Source organism: Gadus morhua, chromosome 3 (assembly GCF_902167405.1).
Source record: "Gadus morhua chromosome 3, gadMor3.0, whole genome shotgun sequence".
NCBI lineage: Eukaryota > Metazoa > Chordata > Actinopteri > Gadiformes > Gadidae > Gadus > Gadus morhua.
The window spans coordinates 17,705,321-17,727,375 of NC_044050.1; the positions used below are offsets into that span (position 1 = coordinate 17,705,321).

The following is a 22,055-nucleotide window of genomic DNA, read 5'->3' on the forward strand; positions in this document are numbered from 1 at the left end:
TCTATTATAGCATTAAAAAATGTGGCGATCTACCAAAGAAGTTTTCTGAGATTAGAGCAAAAAGTGAATTGAGGGAGAAAGGGGCCCGGTAGGGGCTCCTCGGGTCTCCTATGGACCCTGGCTCCGGCCCTGTGATTTTATGCAACGCTGGAGATGGCTGTCAGCGGGCGGTGCGGGGAGATAGATAAGGGGGGGGGGGGGGGGGGGGGGGGGGGGGATATGTTTCCAAAGGGGGGCCCAGTCTGTTACCGAAGGGAGGTGGAGATTTAATATCCCACCCAGTCAAAGTGTTCTGCTGCTGCTTCGCTGACACACGTACATATACACAAGGCGGATGCACAAAGACTCACACGCTCACTGACTCACACACGCACACACACACCGGCTCTCCACAGGAAACCCTGAACCATAATGCGAAGGCACCTCAGAGCAGACGGGCACGTTGCTCAAACCAAGTGGGATACGGCGCGACTTTGATAGCGCGTTAATGACTTATGTGATGTGATACAGATGTCTGGGGGGCTTCAGCCGAAAGTTTGCCTGACGGTTTCCAAGGGGGCCAGGCAGACATTTTAGGAGCGGTAGGTAAAAACCAAATGCATTTATTATTTATGGCTGAATCAGTTTGCATGCTGCTGTCACGTATCCCAACGGTGCGGTGCTGATGCTAAACTGTGATGCTACTTGAAGGGCTGGCTGCTAAATTGTTCTTTGTGTACTTGGTGACAACCGGGACTGGGAGCAGGAACGACTCCTGGCTACTGGAGGGTTGCGTGTGCTGGTGATGATGAGATGTGATGAAAACGGGCACCGTTATTGCTGTAACTGCTGGTTCAACTTTTTCTCGTCATGTTACAGAGATAAATTGCTCTTTAACCAGTGTATCATTTTTAAATATATTATTATAAGTAGAGAAGTAAGCCTAATAAAGGTTTATTATGATTCAATTCAGTTTAAACTATTTTACAAAAGTTTCTGTCGGAAGTGTTTGTCATTTAAACAAATAAATGTTGTCAATGTTTAGTTCCTGACCGCTCGGTTGAATTCTTTCTGGAAGTATGTGACCAAAATTGTAGGTATATTTACAGGAATTCAATACTAAAGTATTCTTTCCTGTAAATACACAAAGAATAGCCTGCCGTCTTTTAGGTTCCATTGTTTTCTAACCACACGTTGGAGTTGTCCTAATTAGAAACAGAAGAGAGAATGAGCAACAAGAGAAAGAAAGAATAAAAGCACTACTACACGACAGTGGAAACACTTGAATACCATGCAAGGTACTCTGTCTAAACAAGATGAGCAGACGTTAAGCTGTCCAGTCACAGATACACGCACGCATACACACGCACCACACGCACACATACACACAAAGTTCTTCAGTGCCTCTCCTTCCAGGAATAGCAGAGAAGAACATCTCAGAAGGGTTGTCCTGGCAGCATGACAAAAAAACACTCCTTATTTCCCCTCCCGACCGTTTTGAATTATTGAGGACCTTGTCCTTTTCACTTCCTTAAATCAGTTGGAGAGAATGACAGCGGTTTCTGTCGAAGTTAAGTGTAATCTGACAAACACCACTCAGGGTTAAAATAGGCTTAAGTGTTGTTCCTCGGGTGCAGACTACTTATCTGCTGACGGCCGCTCGTGGGTGAGAGGATCGGTTCTCGGATTGTGTTTCCTTTCTTTTTCGGTTGACCACTTTGTTGTCAACACTTTTATATAATGTTTGATGACAGCAATACAAACGCAATTTTGAAAATTTTGAAAACAGCAACATTGCCTAGTTTACGTCTCTAATTGTGCTTTTTCTCTCTCTCTTTCCAGCAATCATTCGGGACAATTTCTTATCGTCAATCAGTGGAAATCCAATGAGTGGAAGGTGTTTCAATATGGGCGGCCCTGTGGTACACGTGCTGGCCCTGATGCTGTGTATGGTCGCCATGGGAACGTGCCACTCCAACATAAACAACACCCACGACGTCGACCTCGACTCTGGCTACCCTGGCTTCCTCCTGCAGCATTCCATCCCGCAGCACACGGACCTCCACGGCGCCGCCAGCCCTGGGCTCCACCCGGGCCCCAACGAGCCCATGGCCCTGGCCTCCGGCTCCGGCTCCGGCTTCGGGAACGTGACGTTCAGGAAGAGGCCGCCGCCCTGCCTCACTCGCACCACCATCAGCACGTCCTTCAAGTACATCAACTCGCTGATCTCTGCCCTGGTGTTTGTGGTGGGCATGGTGGGCAACATCACGCTGCTGAGGATCATCTACCAGAACAAGTGCATGAGGAACGGTCCCAACGCGCTGATCGCCAGCTTGGCCATGGGGGACCTCATCCACATCACAATCAACCTGCCCATCAATGTCTACAAGGTAGCGCTCGCCGTCGCATGCCGGGTCCCCGTTGCGATGCTAGCATATGTGCCCATATGTGTCCAGTGCGCAACAGAGAGGGGGTTGGACTTGTTGAAGCCCAGCCCCTTATCTCCCCCCTTAAGGGGCTTCCAGGGGAGGCTAATGTGAGAACCAGGGAAACTGAGTTAAATAAACACAAGGGAGGGGATGACGCTGTAGCCACATGCACACAACGACACACACATACACACACACACACACACACACACGCATGCACACACACACACGCACGCATACACGCACGCACACACACGCAGACACACACACACACACACACACACCATGCAGGACCAGATTAAAGAACTGTAGTGTGCTGTTTGACTGATCGGTATTGTGCAAATTTTTATTTCCTCTTTCCAACCACATAGAAAACATTGTATCGCTTTCAGTGTGGGGCTATACGTTCTTGTGTTCGGTCTGGCTCAGTATGTATTCACTTTGCACTCAGCCTGGAGGGCTGAGCCAGGGGGTAATGACCTTTGGTTTAGCTTCCTAAGGGGTCCTGGCGTTGCTTCTAAAATTAAAGCCGCTCCACACAAAGGCTGAGAACCAGAAGTGACACGGGCGGAGACCCTCCTTTGCTCTTCCTCCTCCATGATTAAACACAGCGGCCCAAGTAAACAATAGGAAGCCAGGATGCGCCTGGGTGAAAAGCTTCCTCTGGCTTCTTTTAACTCCCATATATTCTCTCCACATTTTCGGGGGCTTTCCCAGAACAGTACTTGAACGGGGGGAAATGATAGCAGGAATATGTGTTTCAGGAAAAAAATGTGTAGCTTGCTGTTTCCATGACCGGCTTACAGGATGTGGAGCACTCTCTTTTGAGTTATGCAACAAGTTAAAATCAAGGTTATGAACTAGGCTTTGCTCGGTAAATGCTGGTATATGTATCCACATTGCAAGCTAAATGAATGCAAACCATACTAGAAAACATAACATATTTCCAAACGTCAATCTTAAAGAGTTAATAATCATAGTATTATTGGAAAAGGATTTCCTGTGACATATTTATTTAGTGTGTATTGCCATTGTTATGTGTTCATGTCTGTAAAAAAAAAAGAAGCAATCTCAAGTTTTATGGGACAAGCTTTGCCTTGCTAGTGCCAAATGTAACTGTGCAATATAAGCCTGCATGAAATGATAATGTTATGTGAGCTGATGCTTGTTCATGATGACAATGTCCTGTTATGACTGCTTGTTGTATCAGCTCCTGACATCCCAGTGGCCGTTCGCCAGCACAGCGTTTGGCCTCTGTCTGTGCAAGCTGGTGCCCTTCGTGCAGAAGGCCTCGGTGGGCATCACTGTGCTCAACCTCTGTGCCCTGAGTGTGGACAGGTCAGTGCCCATACACACTGCACATCCTCATGCACTGCAAGGCCTTAAGCATCAGAGACACACACACACACACACACACACACACACACACACACACACACACACACACACACACACACACACACACACACACACACACACACACACACACACACACACAAACACACACACACTCACACGCATTGATCGAAAAGTTTAATGATCGAAGTACAGTGCTGAAATTGATATTGATCTTGGAAACTTGATGGCCTATGGATAACTTGCTTGTGTTGCAAGTGTTGTATTATTGTACTATGTAGTTTCTATTTCTATTTCCAAAGGTGCATCAAATTTAACAAGGATATGAAAATAATTGCATAAAAATTTATAATTTGTGTTACAAGATTCTAAGAGAATGTTCCCCTAGGATTATATACTCAGCTACATTTAAGCATATACAAATCGGTGTTTGAGGATTCCATTCTACATTATTTTTGCATGCCAAATGCCTTTTACTGTTGGGTAAGGTTGTATTAAGATTCAGTTTTAATAATGATAGGTTAACAAGTTCCCGCTGACATGGTATTCAACAACGAGCATGCTCAATTGGTTGTCAGGAAATGTGTACCATGACTGCATTTGTATTATCAAAGTACTTTGGTCTATTGTGTATTGTAGCTATCTTTCAATATTTGGGGAAGACAAAAAGGTGGATACATTACTACCCGGTAAAATATAAATGACATCACGTTGTTCGACAGAGAATTCAAATGTGTCATGAAAAATACATATCGTTTTCGCCATAAAATGTTGATGTTGGATTTTACTAAAACATTTTGACAAGTGGCATCCATTAATGAAACAAACAAGCAAACAAGGAGCCAACAGACTAGACTCCCTGCCAATATGGGACATTTTTTGGAGGCATCGCAAAATATAAATATTTAAGATAGATATTTAAAAATAAACAATTGATCATCTCCATTCATTAAATCTTAAACTTACTCATCATAATATCCATTCTGTTATCCGCATGTGCTGCCTATTGCCTTTGGTAAAATGCCATGCATACAAACTCCTTTTGTTGACTTCTCAGCACTCAATACAGTAAAAGCAAAATGCATTTAAGCCAATCAAACAATTTCTATGCACGTCAGTTATTTTATCATGGGGCACATCAGATATAGATCTCCCTAACCACTAATGTCGAGTGGATAGGGTCTTTGACTCACAGTTGGAAGGTTCTGAATTTGATCTCCGGTGTATGCTTCCTTAAAGGGTTAGCTCAGGTCATAACGTAGTTATGTACGTACCTATTGACATAGGGCTCACAGAACCGACATAAAGGTGGTCTCACTGCCCCTCTCACGCCGTGAAGGATCGCAAAAGGCGGGAAAAAAGCCCAAATCCTGAACTAACGCCTTAAAGGGTACTTCCGGTGTAAAATGGATTTGGGATATGTTTTGTATGATAACGAGTTAAAACGTTCGTTTTGGAGCACAAAAACCTCAGATAGACGCTTTCTTCAGTTGGCTGTTTTTAGCCGATTCTATCAAAACGCTATAAACTTGGAACAATGGGGGCAGTGGTTATGGTAAAAACTAAATCGCTATTTTAAACCACTTAAAAGGCTAAAAGTAGCCTGACACTTCTTTGGTAGTATAATATGGGTCTTAACATATAAAACGAGGCATTGAGAACTTTGTAAGTGTACAGATTGTTTATTAAAAACAGGCATGCAAACTAGTCACCTTTCGGCGAAATTCGCCGTTTTGAAGACAAAATTGACCACTTGTGTGATTCGTGGAGATCCGTTGAGAAAATATTTTTGGGGGGGGGGGGGGGGGGGGTCTGATGGCCAGCCATGGAGTCCTTGCTAATACATTCTCAATGGAGAGGCGAGCGGACAGAGAGAAGGCGCAGCATTCTGTCAGGCGGCACGACAAGTGGGCGCACTCCTGTGGAACTGTCGCTTCCGTGCTCGTCGAACGCATGCGCTCGCATGCGTTCGAAGCCGCGCGGACATCCGACAGCGCGAGCGGAAAGTCGCCTACCATCTGAAACGGCCAAGCGTGAGCCCAGCGGAGCCTTTAAATGCCTCGTTTCCACCGAGCGTTTCCACCGCCGACAGTACCCTCATGGTAGGCCGGATGTCGATCGCCGCGGCAGCTACGTAAACATCCCGAAGGTGAACGACGAGAACTGATTCCGAAAACAAAAATAACAAAAATGGTCACGTAAATAAAACATACAAACGAACATAGCTTCGTCTCCCCGCGACCTTATATTATCTAAAACGTTCTCATCGATTCAGCCAATGAGAGTGCAATCGCGTTGCCATGGCAACACGAGGGTAAACAAATGATAAGGCACCACCACACAAGTTAAGTGACGATCGCTGTAGGCTTCAATATCATGCAAGCACCTTGGTTTTCTACATCATAATTGCATGCTTTAATAAAGTATTGTCTTCTTTAATAGGTCCATGCTCCACCTCCTTGTTCGCCCAAGCTAACGTTTTACGCGACACGTCCATTGTCCAGAATAATACCTCGCGGTTTGTTTTTATCCCCATGTCACGCCCACTTTTGGCGGTGGAAACGCGAACCGTGCCGCAACTTTGCGAACCGAACCGAACCGAACGCACCCTCCAGTTGAAACGCGCCAAAAGAGAATTTTTCAGCGGGTCACCAGTTGTGTTGATACATACTAGTCGATATAGCTGAGAGAAGTCGCTCGAAAGCGGGCCCTTGAGACACTGGTCAAAGAAAAAGAAATAATGGCATACTCCTATTGCCCTGTCCTCCCACCTCTTTTTATTCTTCTCAATATTCTTTCTTAATTTTGTAATAAATTATGTACCTATTGGGGCTTCCCTTGCACATAATAAATTAATGCTTTGTTCGTAATTGTGCACAGTCCTGTAATTTTTTTAGCTTGTGACTAACCCTAATACATTAAAAAATGTAAAAGAAAACTCCCCGGAGTATAAACCTGGAACCCTATAGTGGGTCTGTGTTTTTCTCAGCTCACGCATCATTCTCACCTTTTTCACCCCGAGCCAGTTTGCATGCCTGTAAAAAGTACATTTTATATACACAATACCATCAGTAGATCACCCGTCAACGCCATTTTGTTTTCAAGACTCGATAGGTAGATTGACGAACACAGCGATTGTGGCATCCGTCAGCAACACGCAAGCTATGTGTGCGCCAATCTACTTATCGAGTCTTAAAAACAAAATGGTGTCGACGGGTGATCTACTGATGGTATTGTGTGCATAAAATGTCCTTTTTAATAAACAATCTGTACACTTACAAAGTTCTCAATGCCTTGTTTTCTATGTTAAGACCCTTATTATACTACCAAAGAAATGTCGGGCTACTTCTAGCCTTTTAAGTGGTTTAAAATAGCAATTTCGTTTTTACCATAACCACTGCCAGCTTCGTTCCAGGTTTATAGCGTTTTGATAGAATCAGCTTAAAAACAGCCAACTGAAGAAAGCGTCTATATTCAGTTTTTGTGCTCCAAAATGAACGTTTCAACTCGTTTTCATGCAAAACATATCCCAAATCCATTTTACACTGGAATTACCCTTTAAGCAAGAAAATGACTAGCCTGCTTAGTAACGACATGTATCTTAAAATCCCCTTCAAGACTCTCAGGATTAAATCATTTGCTGTCTGACCAAACAGTTCATCTTAAGGTGTGTCTCCCAATTGTCATTGTTGATTCCCTGTCTTCCGTGGCGTCCGTCTGTCCTTCCAGGTACAGAGCGGTGGCCTCTTGGAGCAGGGTGCAGGGTGTAGGGGTCCCTCTTCTCACCGCCATAGAGATCATCTCCATATGGGTGCTCTCGATGATCCTGGCCGTGCCTGAGGCTGTGGGCTTTGACATTGTCACCTTGGACTACCGCAACGACACGATCCACACCTGCATGCTGAACCCCCAGAGTGACTTCATGAGGGTACAGGATCATTCTTTTTCTTTGTTGTTCTTGTACTGATGCCATGTATTTGTTTCCCTTTACCTCAGGCCTAGGTGTGTCGTAGAAACAAACAGTATGCCCGAGATAACCTACTAGTGGCAAACAGTACTGAAAACGAAATGGGTGCTTGGTGCTTTTGAGGCTTGAGGAAATACTCTGCAATCGGATCACAGAAAGTACACGTATGACTCACACATGCATGTTATTACATCTCGCAAACAGCCCAACAGAATTAGTCATATTTGGCAGCTTTTTTTTTGTACTGCTGTTACGGTCAACAATGAGCAACTAAACAATCCATGCACCCCTCGGCTGTTTCAGGATGTGGTGAGACCGCGTCAGACGTCTCCCACATCTACATCTGGGGGAGAGAAAAAAAATGGTTTACTGAAATTTAGCGATCAGAGTTCCTTTTCCTCTCTCTCTCTCGCCCTCTCTCTCTCTCTCCCTCTCTCCCTCTCTCTCTCTCTCTCTCTCTCTCTCTCTCTCTCTCTCTCTCTCTCTCTCTCTCTCTCTCTCTCTCTCTCTCTCTCCCTCTCTCTCTCTCTCTCTCTCTCTCTCTCTCTCTCTCTCTCTCTCTCTCTCTCTCTCTCTCTCTCTCTCTCTCCCAGGCAGCATAATTGATTGCAGGCCACCAGTGCAATTACCTGGGGTTGCCATACGAATGCCTCTGGCTTAGCCACATGTCGGCTCCACATGCAAAGAAAGGCCGTGAGGAGAGGATTGTATTGAGGCACAAGCATGGCGATGTTGGGAATATTTGAGTTCCCACCTCAGGGTTGACAAGCCCCGGTTGGAACACATGCAGCCTTGGGTTCTCATTCTGTTCAGGGACGTGCAGAGCAGATGGCGTCGTTTCACAATGAAGACTTCATTCAAGATCCAACCCATCTCATCTTTAACGGGTTACAACCGAGCAATGTGTTTGATTGCGTTCAAAGAAAATATTTCATGATCGAAATTATCTGTGGCGGTACATTTATAAGATGAATATGTTTGCTTGCTTTGACTTTACAAACAAACCCCATCCGGTAACGATATGAGCGCAGTTGAACCCTAGCCTAGTTAAGGTCATGGGTCAGGGGTCATCCTTAAGTCCACATGCAGGTCAACCCTCTTATTGGCTGATCTCTGATCTTGTGTGATGATCTTTTCTCTCCCATTCCTCACCACGTTTGGCATCCGTTTATCACAGTGAGCGGGAACAAATTGTTCATATTGTGATCTTTTGTCACAGTACTACAAAGACATGAAGGACTGGTGGCTGTTTGGCTTCTACTTCTGTGTTCCGCTGTTGTGCACGGCCATCTTCTACACACTGATGGCGTGCGAGATGCTCAACCACCGCAACGGGAGCCTCCGCATCGCCCTGAGCGAGCATCTCAAACAGGTGAGCTCACTTCTCAAACACAGAGCAACACAATGAAAACACTGTGAAACCGTCTTGGAACTGAATATGTTCATTGTTCATGTTCATGACCTGTCTATTGATGTGCTCAGTTGGTCTAAATATAATGGGGAGAAATATCCATAAGGGAGTGTATCCTTGTTGATCCCATGGTGTGAAGCCCGACTGATAAAGCATGGCATTAAGCCCGACCAGGGGGTTAGGGGTTTGAAGCTCTCTAGGGGAGTGTATGCACTATTGTTGTTAGGCTCTTTGTTGAAAATCATCCATCAAGTGGATTTAGTTGGTTACCTTGCACAAATGTCCTAATCTCCTTTTAATGTTGTATTTGTGTGTTTGTATGTGTGTGTGTGTGTGTGTGTGTGTGTGTGTGTCTTTGGTGTGTGTGTGTGTGTGTATATATTTGTGTGTGTGTTTGGTTATGTCTCTGTTTGTGTGTGTTTGGTGTGTGTGTGTGTGTGTCATCTCTGTCCGCAGCGCAGGGAGGTGGCCAAGGCGGTATTCAGTCTGGTGCTGATATTCGCCCTGTGCTGGTTCCCACTGCACCTCAGTAGGATCCTCAAGTACATGGTGTACGACCCCAGCGACCAGGGCCGCTGTGATCTGTTATGGTGAGTCACCTACCCCCAGCGCTCCACCCTATCCAGAGCGTAGGACAGTAGAAGTTAAGGTTTGACTACACACGTGACTCAAAGGTTCTATTGACTCAACAGTTTATAAGCTTTTAGCCTTCAGGATGATAGATGCTGGGAGTTATACCACATGTCGGAGCTGGTTTCTGATGACATCATGTCTCTTTTGATTGCAGTTTCCTCTTGGTCCTGGATCACTTTGGCTTCAACCTAGCGACAGTCAACTCCTGCATAAACCCCATCATCCTCTACTTCGTCAGCAAGAAGTTCAAGAACTGCTTCAAGGTAGAGTGGATTCCACTCTAGACCATAGACTTCAGCCACATCCCAGATTGTATTGGTGTGTGTGTGTGTGTGTGTGTGCGTGTGTAGAGTTGTGTCGAATGAAGAATTAAGTGGAGATATATTAAAGCTAAATATTTGTTGTAATTCCTAATTCACATACAAAACACCATAAAATCAGTAACAAGGGCACACCTAGAACACTTTAATCTGATCAGATAAACAACCAGTGGGCTGTGTCCCCTGTTCTCGGGCCCCGGGGCCACTGTGGTGATGACATCCCACATGGAACATGTATACACGGGCCCTTGATTTATAGGTGCTCCTTTGGGTGACCAGGCTCACAGGCTGAACATGTCTGCCAAAAGACCCAGGCTAGAGATAAGCCATGTCTCTCAACTCATGGTCTCAACTATCACCATGGATATGTGTGTGTGTGTGTGTGTGTGTGTCTGTGTGTGAGTGTGCGTGTGTGTGTGCATGCATGCATGCGTGTGTGCGTTTGTGTGTGCGTATACGCATGTTGGCCTGCTGGATATTCCAGTGATATGGTAGTTTGTCCCTCTCCTGAAAGGTTCAGGTTTTAAAACCCAATGTCTACAACCTAACCCGTAGGCTGAGCACGATGCCTTACCACCACCTGCTCCCTAATCTTAAAAACAATATTTAAAATATACTTTGGTTGGTTGATTTGGATTTAGTCGTCTGATGACTAAAACATCCTCTCACTGGTTACGTTCTCTATCCCTCTCCCTTTATCTCTCTCTCTCTCTCTCTCTCTCTCTCTCTCTCTCTCTCTCTCTCTCTCTCTCTCTCTCTCTCTCTCTCTCTCTCTCTGTCCCTCTCTCTGTCCCTCTCTCTGTCCCTCTCTCTCTCCAGTCATGTCTGTGCTGCTGGTGCTATTCCGACAGCCAGGTGACCAGCACGGGAGCCATGAACGGCACCAGCATCCAGTGTAAGAGTCCCGAGCCCAACAACCTCGCCCCCGACCGCAAGGACAGCAACTAACCCACCCCCCTCCCCCCATCATCAACAGCACTGTGGATTTATTTCGGGACGCACGTCCACCAACGACAACTTCAACCGACGGCATCCTGCCGAAGGAGGCTTTCAAAACACACACACTCGCACACACACTCTCATTGTGTTGACCCACCTCATACAACTCTCGGAGAGACACTCGGACTCCCTGTGGAGCCGTTTCGCCGTTTCGCACAGTTTTTCCCGGCCACTACAGCATCCGCTACTACCCCGTCGTCCGTCATGTTAGCAAACCCATGGAGGAAAGCGAGAGGGATGGAGGGAGACAGGGGGAGGAAGTTGTGTTGTAGCAGGAGGGGGGGGGGGATTCCTGATGCAGGTCAGAGGAAGAGGAAGACTCATAACACAGGAAGCAGCTGAACGCTCACAATAAATGAACCTCATTTCCCGCTCGTCGTGAGGCGCAATGTTCGTATAAAGGGGCAGCCCCACCGGGACGGGGGTCCTTCATCAAGGGGACAGAATTGTCAGAAGGAATGACGTGAGAGTGTGCATCCGCCTCCCCGAAGAGAACCAGTTCCCGTCCCCCCCGCCTACCTGCGTGCCTGCTAGCCTCCGTGTGCTACACTCTGCGGCCCCCAAGGACCAGGGACAGTGCATGTTAATCATCCCGCTCTTCATTTCCCATAAACACACTGGCGGCCGCACTCACACACTCACACACACACACCCTCACACATACACCACACACACACAGACTTATTATTCATTCATACCAGTGTGTGCTCAAATCAGGGTCAGTTTTTAACGACGGTGGCTGCGCGGATAGGAGGTGGAGTGGTCTAGTTCGAGGTGGTTTCAAAATGGCGACTTAGGAATGAGATGTTGAAGAAGGGTGCTTATATACAGATAAAGCATTTTGTACCTAAGCACACGATCACAGATCTGTTCGCTCATTGTGAGAAACTCTTATCGGCAACATCTGGAATTTGTTTGACATACTCTCTTATACAATATATCAAAAAGGATCAACATTGATTGAACATAGTATTCAGGAAGGCCTATTGGTTTAGAATAGATATAAACCTACATATATAGCACTGTGAATTTTCATTTGAGACACAAGAGACATATACTTTGTGTGTATATTCTTCAGTATCTATACATATGTACACTTTTATAAAGTGTTGTATTGTAATTGAATGGCATTGATATGACAGTATTTACGTGTGTTTGAGGGATTTTGTTTTGTTCATTCAAATCATATGAGTAGACATGACCTATGCTGCCCTCATAAGATTGGTGTACATGTAACCGTGTGCGTGTGTGTGTGTGTGTGTGTGTGTGTGTGTGTGTGTGTGTGTGTGTGTGTGTGTGTGTGTGTGTGTGTGTGTGTGTGTGTGTGTGTGTGTGTGTGTGCTATTTAGAGACAAACTCATGTTTTCTGTGGGATTTCATGCTGTGTTTCAATGTTATCACTAGGCCTAAACTGTCAATATAAACCTGTGGAAAAATGCAAAAACTGAACGGTGGTTGGTTCTCTTGTCGAAGAAATATAGTGCTGCTACTTCACATATTAAATCAATTTCTGACCAAAGAAGTCTACCTTCGAGCAAAACTTTATTTGACTGCGACATTCACAGACACTTCTCAGGGTCTTTGTGGGAAGAGGCAAAATACCCCCCCCCCCCCCCTTCCCCTCTCCCTCTTCCGCCCGCTCCCCCCGGTTCATATTTCAAACCGGGGGCCGTCTGGGAGTGATTTGACGTGCTCTGTGACCCGCGTGGTGAGCAAGCCCTCGGGGGTTGCTGCGAGTCACAGTGAGGAGGATGGGAGCCTTTGAGAAAGAGCACGAGTGGGATTTGAATCCCATGTAAGTGACTGGTGGCCAGCGCAGCAGACCGGGGAAGCTTTGAGTGGTGATCGGACCAGAACGAGAGGGAAAGCACTGAGGCTTTAGCAAATACTAAATACACTGCTTCAGAGAAAAAAAGTTTGGTTTGAGGGAGACATTTGGAAGGAGGTTTTTTTGAGGGGTGTTTATCGACAATTCTAGATCTTTTTCAGTGGCAAGAACCCCATTTTTGTTGGTTGACAAATTTTCCTTCGCCTTAGTTAAGAAAAATAACTCTTGCATTTCTTACACAGCTCAGTATCTCGCTCAGTGCACCAAAAGCAACAAGAACATTTGAAAGCTAGGAGTTTTAATGGACGCCAGCTGGCTATTTGACCCAGCAGTTTGCTGATAAGACGTAATCGTAGTCGTGGGTCTTAATCTTTATGAAACCATTACAATATGCACCCATTAAAATGAGTCACATTTACATTACATGCTCCAAAAGTCAGGGGAGCGGCTATCACAGAAATCTAAAACGTTTAGTTTTTAGGAAAAACATTTGTGATAAACACAAGAAAACGACATAAAGGCATAACATGAAGAATAGTTGGGTGGGGTTTTTGATGGTGGTGATGATGGTGGTGGTGAGGAAATGCTAAGATGCGAAAGGGGAGTCTTGGTTATGGTGATGATGGTTGTAGCCTAATGGTGTTTGGGGGGCTGTTGGTTATGGAGGTCGGGGTGATGGAGATGGTGGTGGTGAAGGTGTTTGTGGTGTTGGGGAGGCGGGTGATTGAGGTTGCGATAATGGAGGTTATGGTGATGGTGATGAGGATGGAGATGGTGCTGTTGGTGGTGGTGGTGGTGAAGGTGGTGATGAAGGTGGTAGTGGAGGTTGTGATGGTGCTCGTAGGATGTGTGAGCCTGGATGAATCCATTAAACCAAGAGGAAGAGGAAGGGAAGAGTAGGAAAGAAGGAGAGAGTGGATGGAATGGAATTGTGTGGGAACATTTTCTTCCCTTCCTGAAAGGAATTAAATATAGCTCTAAGGAAAACAACAGAGGATGTCCGCAAAAGTGCTCCATATTGAGCAAATATAGCGCCTCGTTATCCGTGCCAAGTTCTCCTCTTCCTAAATGAACACATTGAAGAGGAACCACAAGCCCATTGTGGTAGATCAACCGCAGAGCATTTTGGGCAAGATGTGTAATTTTGAAGAAACACAGGAACAGATCCCCAGGTGTAGACAGGACATCAGAACAGGCGTTCAGCTTATTCTCAAGACGGTGTTCACAGTGAAGCTGTGTCCATTAAGCCCTTTTGAATATCCTTACGCAAGAGTCGATTAGGACAAACTGGATCAGGGATGGCTTGCAGCACTCATGTTCGATAATGGACTGAACTGAGTGAGTATTAGAAGGACCGTAGTAGCACATTCACAGTAGTAACAAAGTTGTTTTTGAGTCTGTCAAATTGAAATGGGCATTCCATTTGGAGATCACTTATAGAATATCAAAAATGAACTCCCACTCGGGCCTTTGTGGCCAGTAAAAAATGTCAAACAATAAAGATCAGATTGCCCTCTAATTAGCTAGATTGATTAAGTAGACTTACTGTCTAGAACATTATCATCACTGTTCACTATTATGGATTATTGTCTTATTGTCTCAAGCAAATGACTAAATCAGACCTCCAATGGATTTGGAGTTCAACTGACAAAACCCAAAGATAAATGATGGCATGTCTATGGGAAAGCCCAATTGGAGGACTACATAGTGCAGTTGCTATAATATGGCTCTAGGGCTATAATGGGAACTCTACGGAGACACTGCAGCTGAGGTTATAGTGCTCTGTCTTGCCTGGGACAATCGGATTAGCACGTTATTTGGGGATAACCAATCTATATTAGAGTGGGTCTCGGGAGATCGCCTGCAAGCTGTATCCAGTGTCCGAATAAACATAGCAGTAGATTAAACATGCATTCACAGTACACATACAGTGTGGGAGCTAGTCACACAGTTCTTGTAATGTTAGTTTAGTCACTCATGAGTTTCAGTGTTGATTCCAAATGACATGATCGATGTGCCTTCAGGTGACCTCAGTTGTTTTCATATGGAATAGGTCTGATTGGGATTGATTGCCTTGTGAAGAAACAGATATATACTTGTTTGTAGTGTTCAACTTCAGGAACAGATCTACTGAATTGAATGCCCTTTGTGCATTTGAACAGTTCCCAAACATGCACCTTTAGAAGTATTAAGACCAATAAATAATAATGGGGATTAATTGCAGAGTAGCCTAATGTATTCCCCTGACAAAGGAGGGGCACTTTAGCTGATACCGTATCTCTTGTTAGTCGTCAGGTATCAGACACAGCGACTCCTCCTCTGGCATAAGCATGCTCTCTCGCTCTTTACTTAAATAAATAAATTCACCTCAATGTCTCGGGTGTCTTTGTCGTTACCTGCTAGGCGAGGGGAAAATTGCTTGACAATTGCATTAGAAATTCTGCAATAATAATGCATAATCGATTCAGATATGATAGACGTTGAGTGACAATATTTATGCAAAAAGTGTGTGTTGATTGCTGGTTCATCCCAGGAAACACAGAGCATATGGTGAGCTTCCATGCCCTTATATGGCAGAACTCTGAACTCTGCGGTGAGGTATTTCCAAGGTACCTAAGTTCCTAGCACCTTCTGAAGAGGCTTTGTTATTCATAAAATTGTTTTCTTACGATATTTAGATTTTGGCATTATTTAAATCTTTTACCATAAAAAATTCCTTTCTTAATTTTAATTAATTTACATCCATAGAGTGTGTTTATTAAATGGTGTAGAATAATTTGCACCTGTGGTTTTTAGAATACCACTTTGGAAGTTACAAATCTAAACAAAACCAAAAACATAGCTAATTAAAATTTAGGGTGAAAGCCAGTAATGTTGTAATTTCAAAGTAACCTATTTCAGTTAAAATATACGTTTCAGTTTTGGGAGGATTTTGAATTGCTTTTTATCAAGTGCTGTCAACCTTATAACCACAGTATCCTATTTATGCTGTATTATCTAATAATGTCAAATCATAGAAATGGTCCAACAAATCCATGTTAGATTAAGTTGTTCTTACTAAACTACCAAAAAAGCAAGATGGTTATTGACTTTTAAAAATATATATATCTTTAAATTATGCCTACCTTTAATAATTTGAGGTTGCTGAATAAAGAAGGCGGTTGAGTTGATATTGTCTTGAGTCTTGATCTACATCAACAATACATTTGAATACATTCCTGCAAAAATAAAGTCATGGCTGCATAGTAAGAAGCCCCTTAAAAGTTAATTAACATTGCCATCTCGTGGTGAATGGGAATAATTATGGTCAACTCGAATTCTGACCAGTCTATTTGGTCTATGGTCGAATCCAGAGCCGATACTACAGTCAAGGCGGAAAGGAATGGCACCCGTTGATTGGCTGTTATCCACCTATCACCACGGATGTAGGTGGGACTCTTGGAGGAGTCAACAGGAAGTGTGCAAATCGGTTTTAAACTTCATCTTCGCTGCTGTTGTTATGTATAGTTAGCAAATCGATACGTATCTGGACACTTATATACATTTTCAACAACAATAACTTCTAAATTTTCTCAAATTAGGGTGGAGCGTTTTGATAACTGCTATGAGGTGGTCGTTATCACGGTTTGTTTACAAGATGAATCAGCTGACGAGCGCACCCCTGCAAACTAGCTACCTCAAACCTCTAGTCATGTGAAACATAACTCAATTAACTGTAACCCTGCAGTTTGCCATTCCTGTAAACGAAACGTGAAGTGAGAGCGCCGTTGAGAGCGTCGTTGAGAGAGAGAGAGAGAGAGAGTCAGTAACCGCCAGCATATTGTCTTGTTAGCTTAATGTTTGGAAAAGGCACGTTCCAAAAGACAAATCATGATGGCCAATAAGTGGTGAAGTAATATTTCTAACCTTACAAGGCAGATATCTTTCTTCATAAAGATGCCTTGCTCCTGTGGAAACTGGAGAAGATGGATTCGACCCTTGGTCGTGTTGTTGTATATATTGTTGTTGTTAGTCGTCCTACCACTCTGCGTCTGGGAACTACAGAAGTCTGGGGTTAGTAGTCACTAATGTTCAGTATCAAAATGAGAATGTCGGTCATTTCGTTTCACATGTTAAAACCATGCTTGGGCTTACCAGAATGTAGTCTTACTGTACTCCCAGGGTTTGCTATTATGATATCAAGTTATCTTTTTATGCCTTGTAATGTCTTCCAGATCGGGATTCATAACAAAGCATGGTTCATTGCCGGAATATTTGTCTTCATGACTATACCAATATCCTTATGGGGCATCCTGCAGCATTTAGTACACTATACTCAGCCGGAACTGCAGAAACCCATTATAAGGTAAGAGTGGCTTCTTGGCAGACATTGCGCCGCTCTTGATCAGTTATCAATTCTAAAATTGTTTGTTTAAATTGCTTATTGTAGAATACTGTGGATGGTCCCGATCTACAGCTTGGACAGTGTAAGTTACCTTCTCTCTCTCTCTCTCTCTCTCTCTCTCTCTCTCTCTCTCTCTCTCTCTCTCTCTCTCTCTCTCTCTCTCTCTCTCTCTCTCTCTCTCTCACTCACTCACTCACTCACTCACTCACTCACTCACTCACTCACTCACTCACTCACTCACTCACTCACTCACTCACTCACTCACTCACTCACTCACTCACTCACTCACTCACTCACTCACTCACTCACTCACTCACTCACTCACTCACTCACTCACTCACTCACTCACTCACTCACTCACTCACTCACTCACTCACTCACTCACTCACTCACTCACTGTCGTTTAATTCTCTCTCTTGTTTAATTCCACAGTGGATTGCCTTGAAGTACCCTAGTATAGCGATATACGTGGACACATGCAGGGAGTGCTACGAGGCTTTTGTAATCTACAACTTCATGATCTTCCTGCTCAACTACCTGGGCAACCAGTACCCCAACTTAGCCCTTATGCTGGAGGTCCAGGATCAGCAGAGACACCTGCCCCCTCTCTGCTGCTGCCCCCCCTGGCCAATGGGAGAGTGAGTTGGCCTTTTATTGTTCTACCGTTTTTTATTTTCGGTGAATGAATGATCAGATGCCAGTACATAGCAGTGATGGGACGACCACATGCTCGCTGGATTCAAGAGAGCATGTTCAAGCGAGAATCCGTCTTACTAGGCTTAATGTACCGCGATTGTGGATGAAACACAGTGGTTCGGACCATTATGAGGAACCTTGTTCTCTGAGTTATACCTGATAGATAGTTACAGATGGTTCATCCAATCATCTCAAGTTTTATTTGACAGTTCCTGCCATTTTCCAAAAGCAACTTTTAAGATGGTTCTGTGTGACAAACCATCTGGGGCATCAGGTTAGGAAGAAATGGCCCTACACATGAAACGTTTGAAGGGTTGGTAGTGGTACCCTCATGTCCACACAGTTTAATCGATTTGTGGGAAACCCCGGCATAACCTGCTGCTTTAATGGCAGGTCACTGGATTTCCTGTAAGTCACTTTGGATAAGGGAAAAGAGACAAAGTACAGAGGTTTCGTTCACATATATTCCAATTTCTTTGATATGTATGTGATGAATTATTAAATATAACACATTCATATTTGCCTTTCCTATTCAGCTGTGTTTAGGGAAAGCATCAGCTGCATTCCCCATTTTGAAATGGCTCTGGGTCAGGCAACTTCAGATGCTGCGTGGCACGACTGTCTTTAGCTGATTAGCATGAGATGAGTTCACAAGAGGAACACTGTTCTCTCACATCAGAGAGGAAATGCACTTTATTCATGATCCACAAATGTTTGCATTGCAGGGTGTTGCTCCATCGATGCAAGCTGGGGGTGTTGCAGTACACCGTGGTTAGACCGGTCACAACAGTCATCGCTCTGTAAGTGTCAAATTCTCCTTACTTTTGAGTCAGCTGAGGACCTCTCTCTGTGAAATCAATGTTACACTGGCACTGCATCAGCTCCTGCTCAGGTCCATAACTGCTGTTGTGGTGTGTCTCCTCCCTGACCTTCAAGGATCTGCGAACTGTGTGGAGTGTATGACGAAGGCAATTTCAGCTCCACCAACGCATGGACCTACCTGGTCATCTTCAACAATATGTCCCAGCTGGTAATAAGGCTGACACACTTTGTAACGTGACAGTCTGATATTGTCCTGACCTAAACTAAGGAACCAGTGGAACCTCAACCTCGAACTATTTCTCTCACTATCCCAATTCTAGTTCGCCATGTACTGTCTGGTGTTGTTCTATAAGGCCTTGAGGGAGGAACTCAGCCCTATCAAACCAGTCGGGAAGTTCTTGTGTGTAAAAATGGTGGTGTTTGTCTCCTTCTGGTAAGTGTGTATATATACGAAAGATGTGACCTTTTCAACGGTTTGTGTTTTTGTGCCTTATCACCATTTGCGTGGTGGTCACATGACTGCATATTCTTAGATAAGTGTGTGTATGTGTACGTCAGAGAGCTATGTTTCGCAGTTTGTCAGATTGTTTCTGTAGTTGATAGTCTGAGTAGTTGATTACCTACTCATTGTTGGTTCCTTGTGAACTTTTTGTTTCAGGCAAGCTGCGTTTATTGCTCTCCTAGTCAAAGTAGGTGTGATCTCAGAGACAGAAACTTGGGAATGGAAAAGCGTGGAGGCTGTGGCCACTGGCTTACAGGTACTATGAACATTTAATCATATCGAAAAGCTCTTCTCCAACCATGGGTTTAGGACCGGCAACGGGCCGAGGCTAATCATCAAGTCATCACCCACAATCACTGATGTATAACTGGATAGGATGGTTTCATAAACATATTCCGGCTTATTTATGTAGCGAGCTCAATCGGCCCCAGAGGCTGAGGGAAAGCTTGAGAAAGGCTGTTGGTCCGTGAATTTATCTCCATGTCATTTAGGAGCAGGTAAGGGTTAGGCTTCTTCCTTAGGGACTACTAGTGAGGGGGTTTGGAACCCTAGTGACTTCATTATTCTGCCCCCCATCACTTATTAAAAGCATCAAATTCGATATATTATCATGCGTAACTTTATTGATTTTGATGTACTCTGTACTTAAATTTGCATGTGTAAGATGCCCAACCATAAATTAACCATTTCCCCGTCAGGATTTCATCATCTGCGTGGAGATGTTCCTAGCAGCCATTGCCCATCATTTCAGCTTCACGTACAAGCCCTACATCCTGGACGGGGACGAAGGGTCCTGCTTCGACTCCTTCCTGGCCATGTGGGACATCTCCGACGTCCGGGCCGACATCTCAGAACAAGTCCGCAATGTTGGTGAGTGTTTCCACTGCGGCACTTGGGCAGTGCCTGAAGGGGCTGGGTTTGATCCCCAATGTCCGCCGACTACCCGCAGGCATCCTTGAGCAAGATGCGCTCACAAAGCGCATAATTAATCAAGGAGCGGGTTGGGCGAACAACCCTGAACTCCTCCTTGATTAATTCATTGTTTAAGTCGATATGAAGTGTCTGCTTGATGATTAAACAGCAAAAGATACGCTTTGCATTGATCAATCCATGGGCGTATTCCGCTGTTCTTCCCTCATCCGGTTCCTCTGACCCACAGGGAGAACCGTGATGGGCCGTCCCAGGAGGAGCTACTTTGGCGAGGGGCCGATGGACGGCGAGCGCTCCGGCCTGCTCTCGGGCGACTCCCCGGACGGCGGTAACTTTGAGTCTGTGTCCAATCCGGTGTCGCCCAAGGGCCGGTACCAGGGCCTGGGCAACACCATGACCCCTCACTCTCGGTCCGCCCCGGCCGGGTTCAACGCGGCCCCGTGGGAGGAGGACGGGCACGACGAGGCCCGGCGGAGCGAGCAGCCGGCCGAGGTCGGGGAAGAAGTTCCCGCGGGTTCGGCAGAGCCCACCGTGGCGGATCTGGTTGTTATCACGTAGCCAAATATCGGGGCTGTAGCGTCGCTCAAACCCTTTATAAGGATGTGATTTAAAAAGTTGTTGGACAGCGTCCCAGCCCTTTCGTTTTATTTTTTAATTGACTTATTTCCTCTATGACCAGATCAAAAGTACCAACTGTTTTCAGTTACTTGCCCACAAGTTCAGTCAGCAACTTCGGGAATTATCCAGGAGCCCTCAAATAAACTATAATTACTATATAAGAATTTTCTGTATTACTACAGGTTATTCTATTAAAACACCCTAAATATTATACTTCGGTACATGAACATGCATACGGATCTACATACGTAGATTCAGTCTTTAGATTCGACCCAAGGGGTTTAAAGACCTTTTTTAGCCAAACTCTGCTTTTTTTTTAATGGACAACCCATGCTGAATATATCTTTTCTGTCGTAGTCTGTCGACACAGCAGATTATTCCTTGGGAACAAAACACCATTGTTTCCCCCGCACAAAAGGTCCTGGTCGAATCATTCTCATATAAACTTATTTGACGATGTATTAGAAGCACATTTTTACAAGCTTTAGGCATTACCAAAAGTGTAAAGCTTGTGAAAAATATGCTGCCAATAAATGGTTGATTTGGAATGGGCTATCGTTAGCACACGACATCATGAGCATTTATGAGGCTAAAAGGGTTACTGTTGGTTAATGCGGGAAGGGGGTATCGAGGAAATGTGTAAGTTTGTTTTTGGTTTGTACCCAAACAGTAGCACATTTTCTATCGATTTTGAGCTCTTGCTCTCCATGCACTCGTTTTAACATGCATAGCTCCTAATCGGCTATAGAATGTAACTACTCTGCACTCATGCCTTACTGCTAATCTCTGTGCTATGGAACTACTCGGATCACAATGTCATTGTAAATACTACTGTATTATAATCACCTTACAACAGGAACTATTGTCAAGTAGCTTATTCCATCCTTGGTACCATCTATGCTGGACTTAAGAATGCTTTGCATTTTATTTCATAGTTGCATTAATACGTTCTGGTACATGTGTTTAACTGATTTGTGCTGGGCAATAAAATCAGCAAATGCACGTTCTCCCATTATTTTTCTTAATCAAATGTTTAAAGTAAGTGGAACGCAGCACTATCAGCTGTAAGTCAAGTTGATGGTGTGTCGCATTGCCTTTCTCTGATCTATTGAATTGTTTTAACTGTTTTGTTTAAAGTTGGATTAAATGTCTGACATTGTTTAAAAGTTCCCCAGTAGTGT

The 22,055-nt window shown here is 44.6% G+C and overlaps 2 protein-coding genes across 4 annotated transcripts; both read left to right on the top strand.

Annotated features, from left to right (window-relative positions):
• Nucleotides 1–275: 275 nt before the first annotated feature.
• Nucleotides 276–12,621, top strand: ednraa (endothelin receptor type Aa). Of its 3 annotated transcripts, none has more exons than XM_030351642.1 (8): nucleotides 276–581; nucleotides 1,822–2,369; nucleotides 3,619–3,746; nucleotides 7,494–7,692; nucleotides 8,951–9,103; nucleotides 9,599–9,732; nucleotides 9,930–10,038; nucleotides 10,915–12,621. In XM_030351642.1, exons 2-8 carry the CDS (start codon nucleotides 1,866–1,868, stop codon nucleotides 11,041–11,043), a joined length of 1,356 nt encoding a protein of 451 aa, XP_030207502.1. In that variant the 5' UTR covers nucleotides 276–581; nucleotides 1,822–1,865; the 3' UTR covers nucleotides 11,044–12,621. The 3 variants fall into 3 exon arrangements, with proteins under 3 accessions (XP_030207502.1, XP_030207503.1, XP_030207504.1); XM_030351643.1 differs by having other exon boundaries at nucleotides 303–585; XM_030351644.1 differs by lacking the exon at nucleotides 276–581 and adding an exon at nucleotides 1,517–1,645.
• A 3,724-nt stretch (nucleotides 12,622–16,345) lies between these two features.
• Nucleotides 16,346–22,035, top strand: tmem184c (transmembrane protein 184C). The gene is made up of 10 exons (XM_030351516.1): nucleotides 16,346–16,975; nucleotides 17,137–17,267; nucleotides 17,352–17,388; nucleotides 17,739–17,944; nucleotides 18,728–18,802; nucleotides 18,939–19,032; nucleotides 19,145–19,257; nucleotides 19,483–19,582; nucleotides 20,025–20,196; nucleotides 20,486–22,035. Exons 1-10 carry the CDS (start codon nucleotides 16,859–16,861, stop codon nucleotides 20,812–20,814), a joined length of 1,374 nt encoding a protein of 457 aa, XP_030207376.1. The 5' UTR covers nucleotides 16,346–16,858; the 3' UTR covers nucleotides 20,815–22,035.
• The last annotated feature ends 20 nt before the right edge of the window (nucleotides 22,036–22,055 follow it).

Excerpts from the sequence above, each read along its gene's own strand:
- ednraa (XM_030351642.1), top strand. The coding sequence starts at position 1,866 with ATGAGTGGAAGGTGTTTCAATATGGGCGGCCCTGTGGTACACGTGCTG. Across the intron at positions 9,104-9,598 it reads TGAGCGAGCATCTCAAACAG|CGCAGGGAGGTGGCCAAGGC; the intron begins GTGAGCTCACTT and ends CTCTGTCCGCAG. Across the intron at positions 10,039-10,914 it reads AGTTCAAGAACTGCTTCAAG|TCATGTCTGTGCTGCTGGTG; the intron begins GTAGAGTGGATT and ends CTCTCTCTCCAG.
- tmem184c (XM_030351516.1), top strand. The coding sequence starts at position 16,859 with ATGCCTTGCTCCTGTGGAAACTGGAGAAGATGGATTCGACCCTTGGTC. Across the intron at positions 19,258-19,482 it reads GTGGTGTTTGTCTCCTTCTG|GCAAGCTGCGTTTATTGCTC; the intron begins GTAAGTGTGTAT and ends TTTTTGTTTCAG. Across the intron at positions 19,583-20,024 it reads CTGTGGCCACTGGCTTACAG|GATTTCATCATCTGCGTGGA; the intron begins GTACTATGAACA and ends TTTCCCCGTCAG.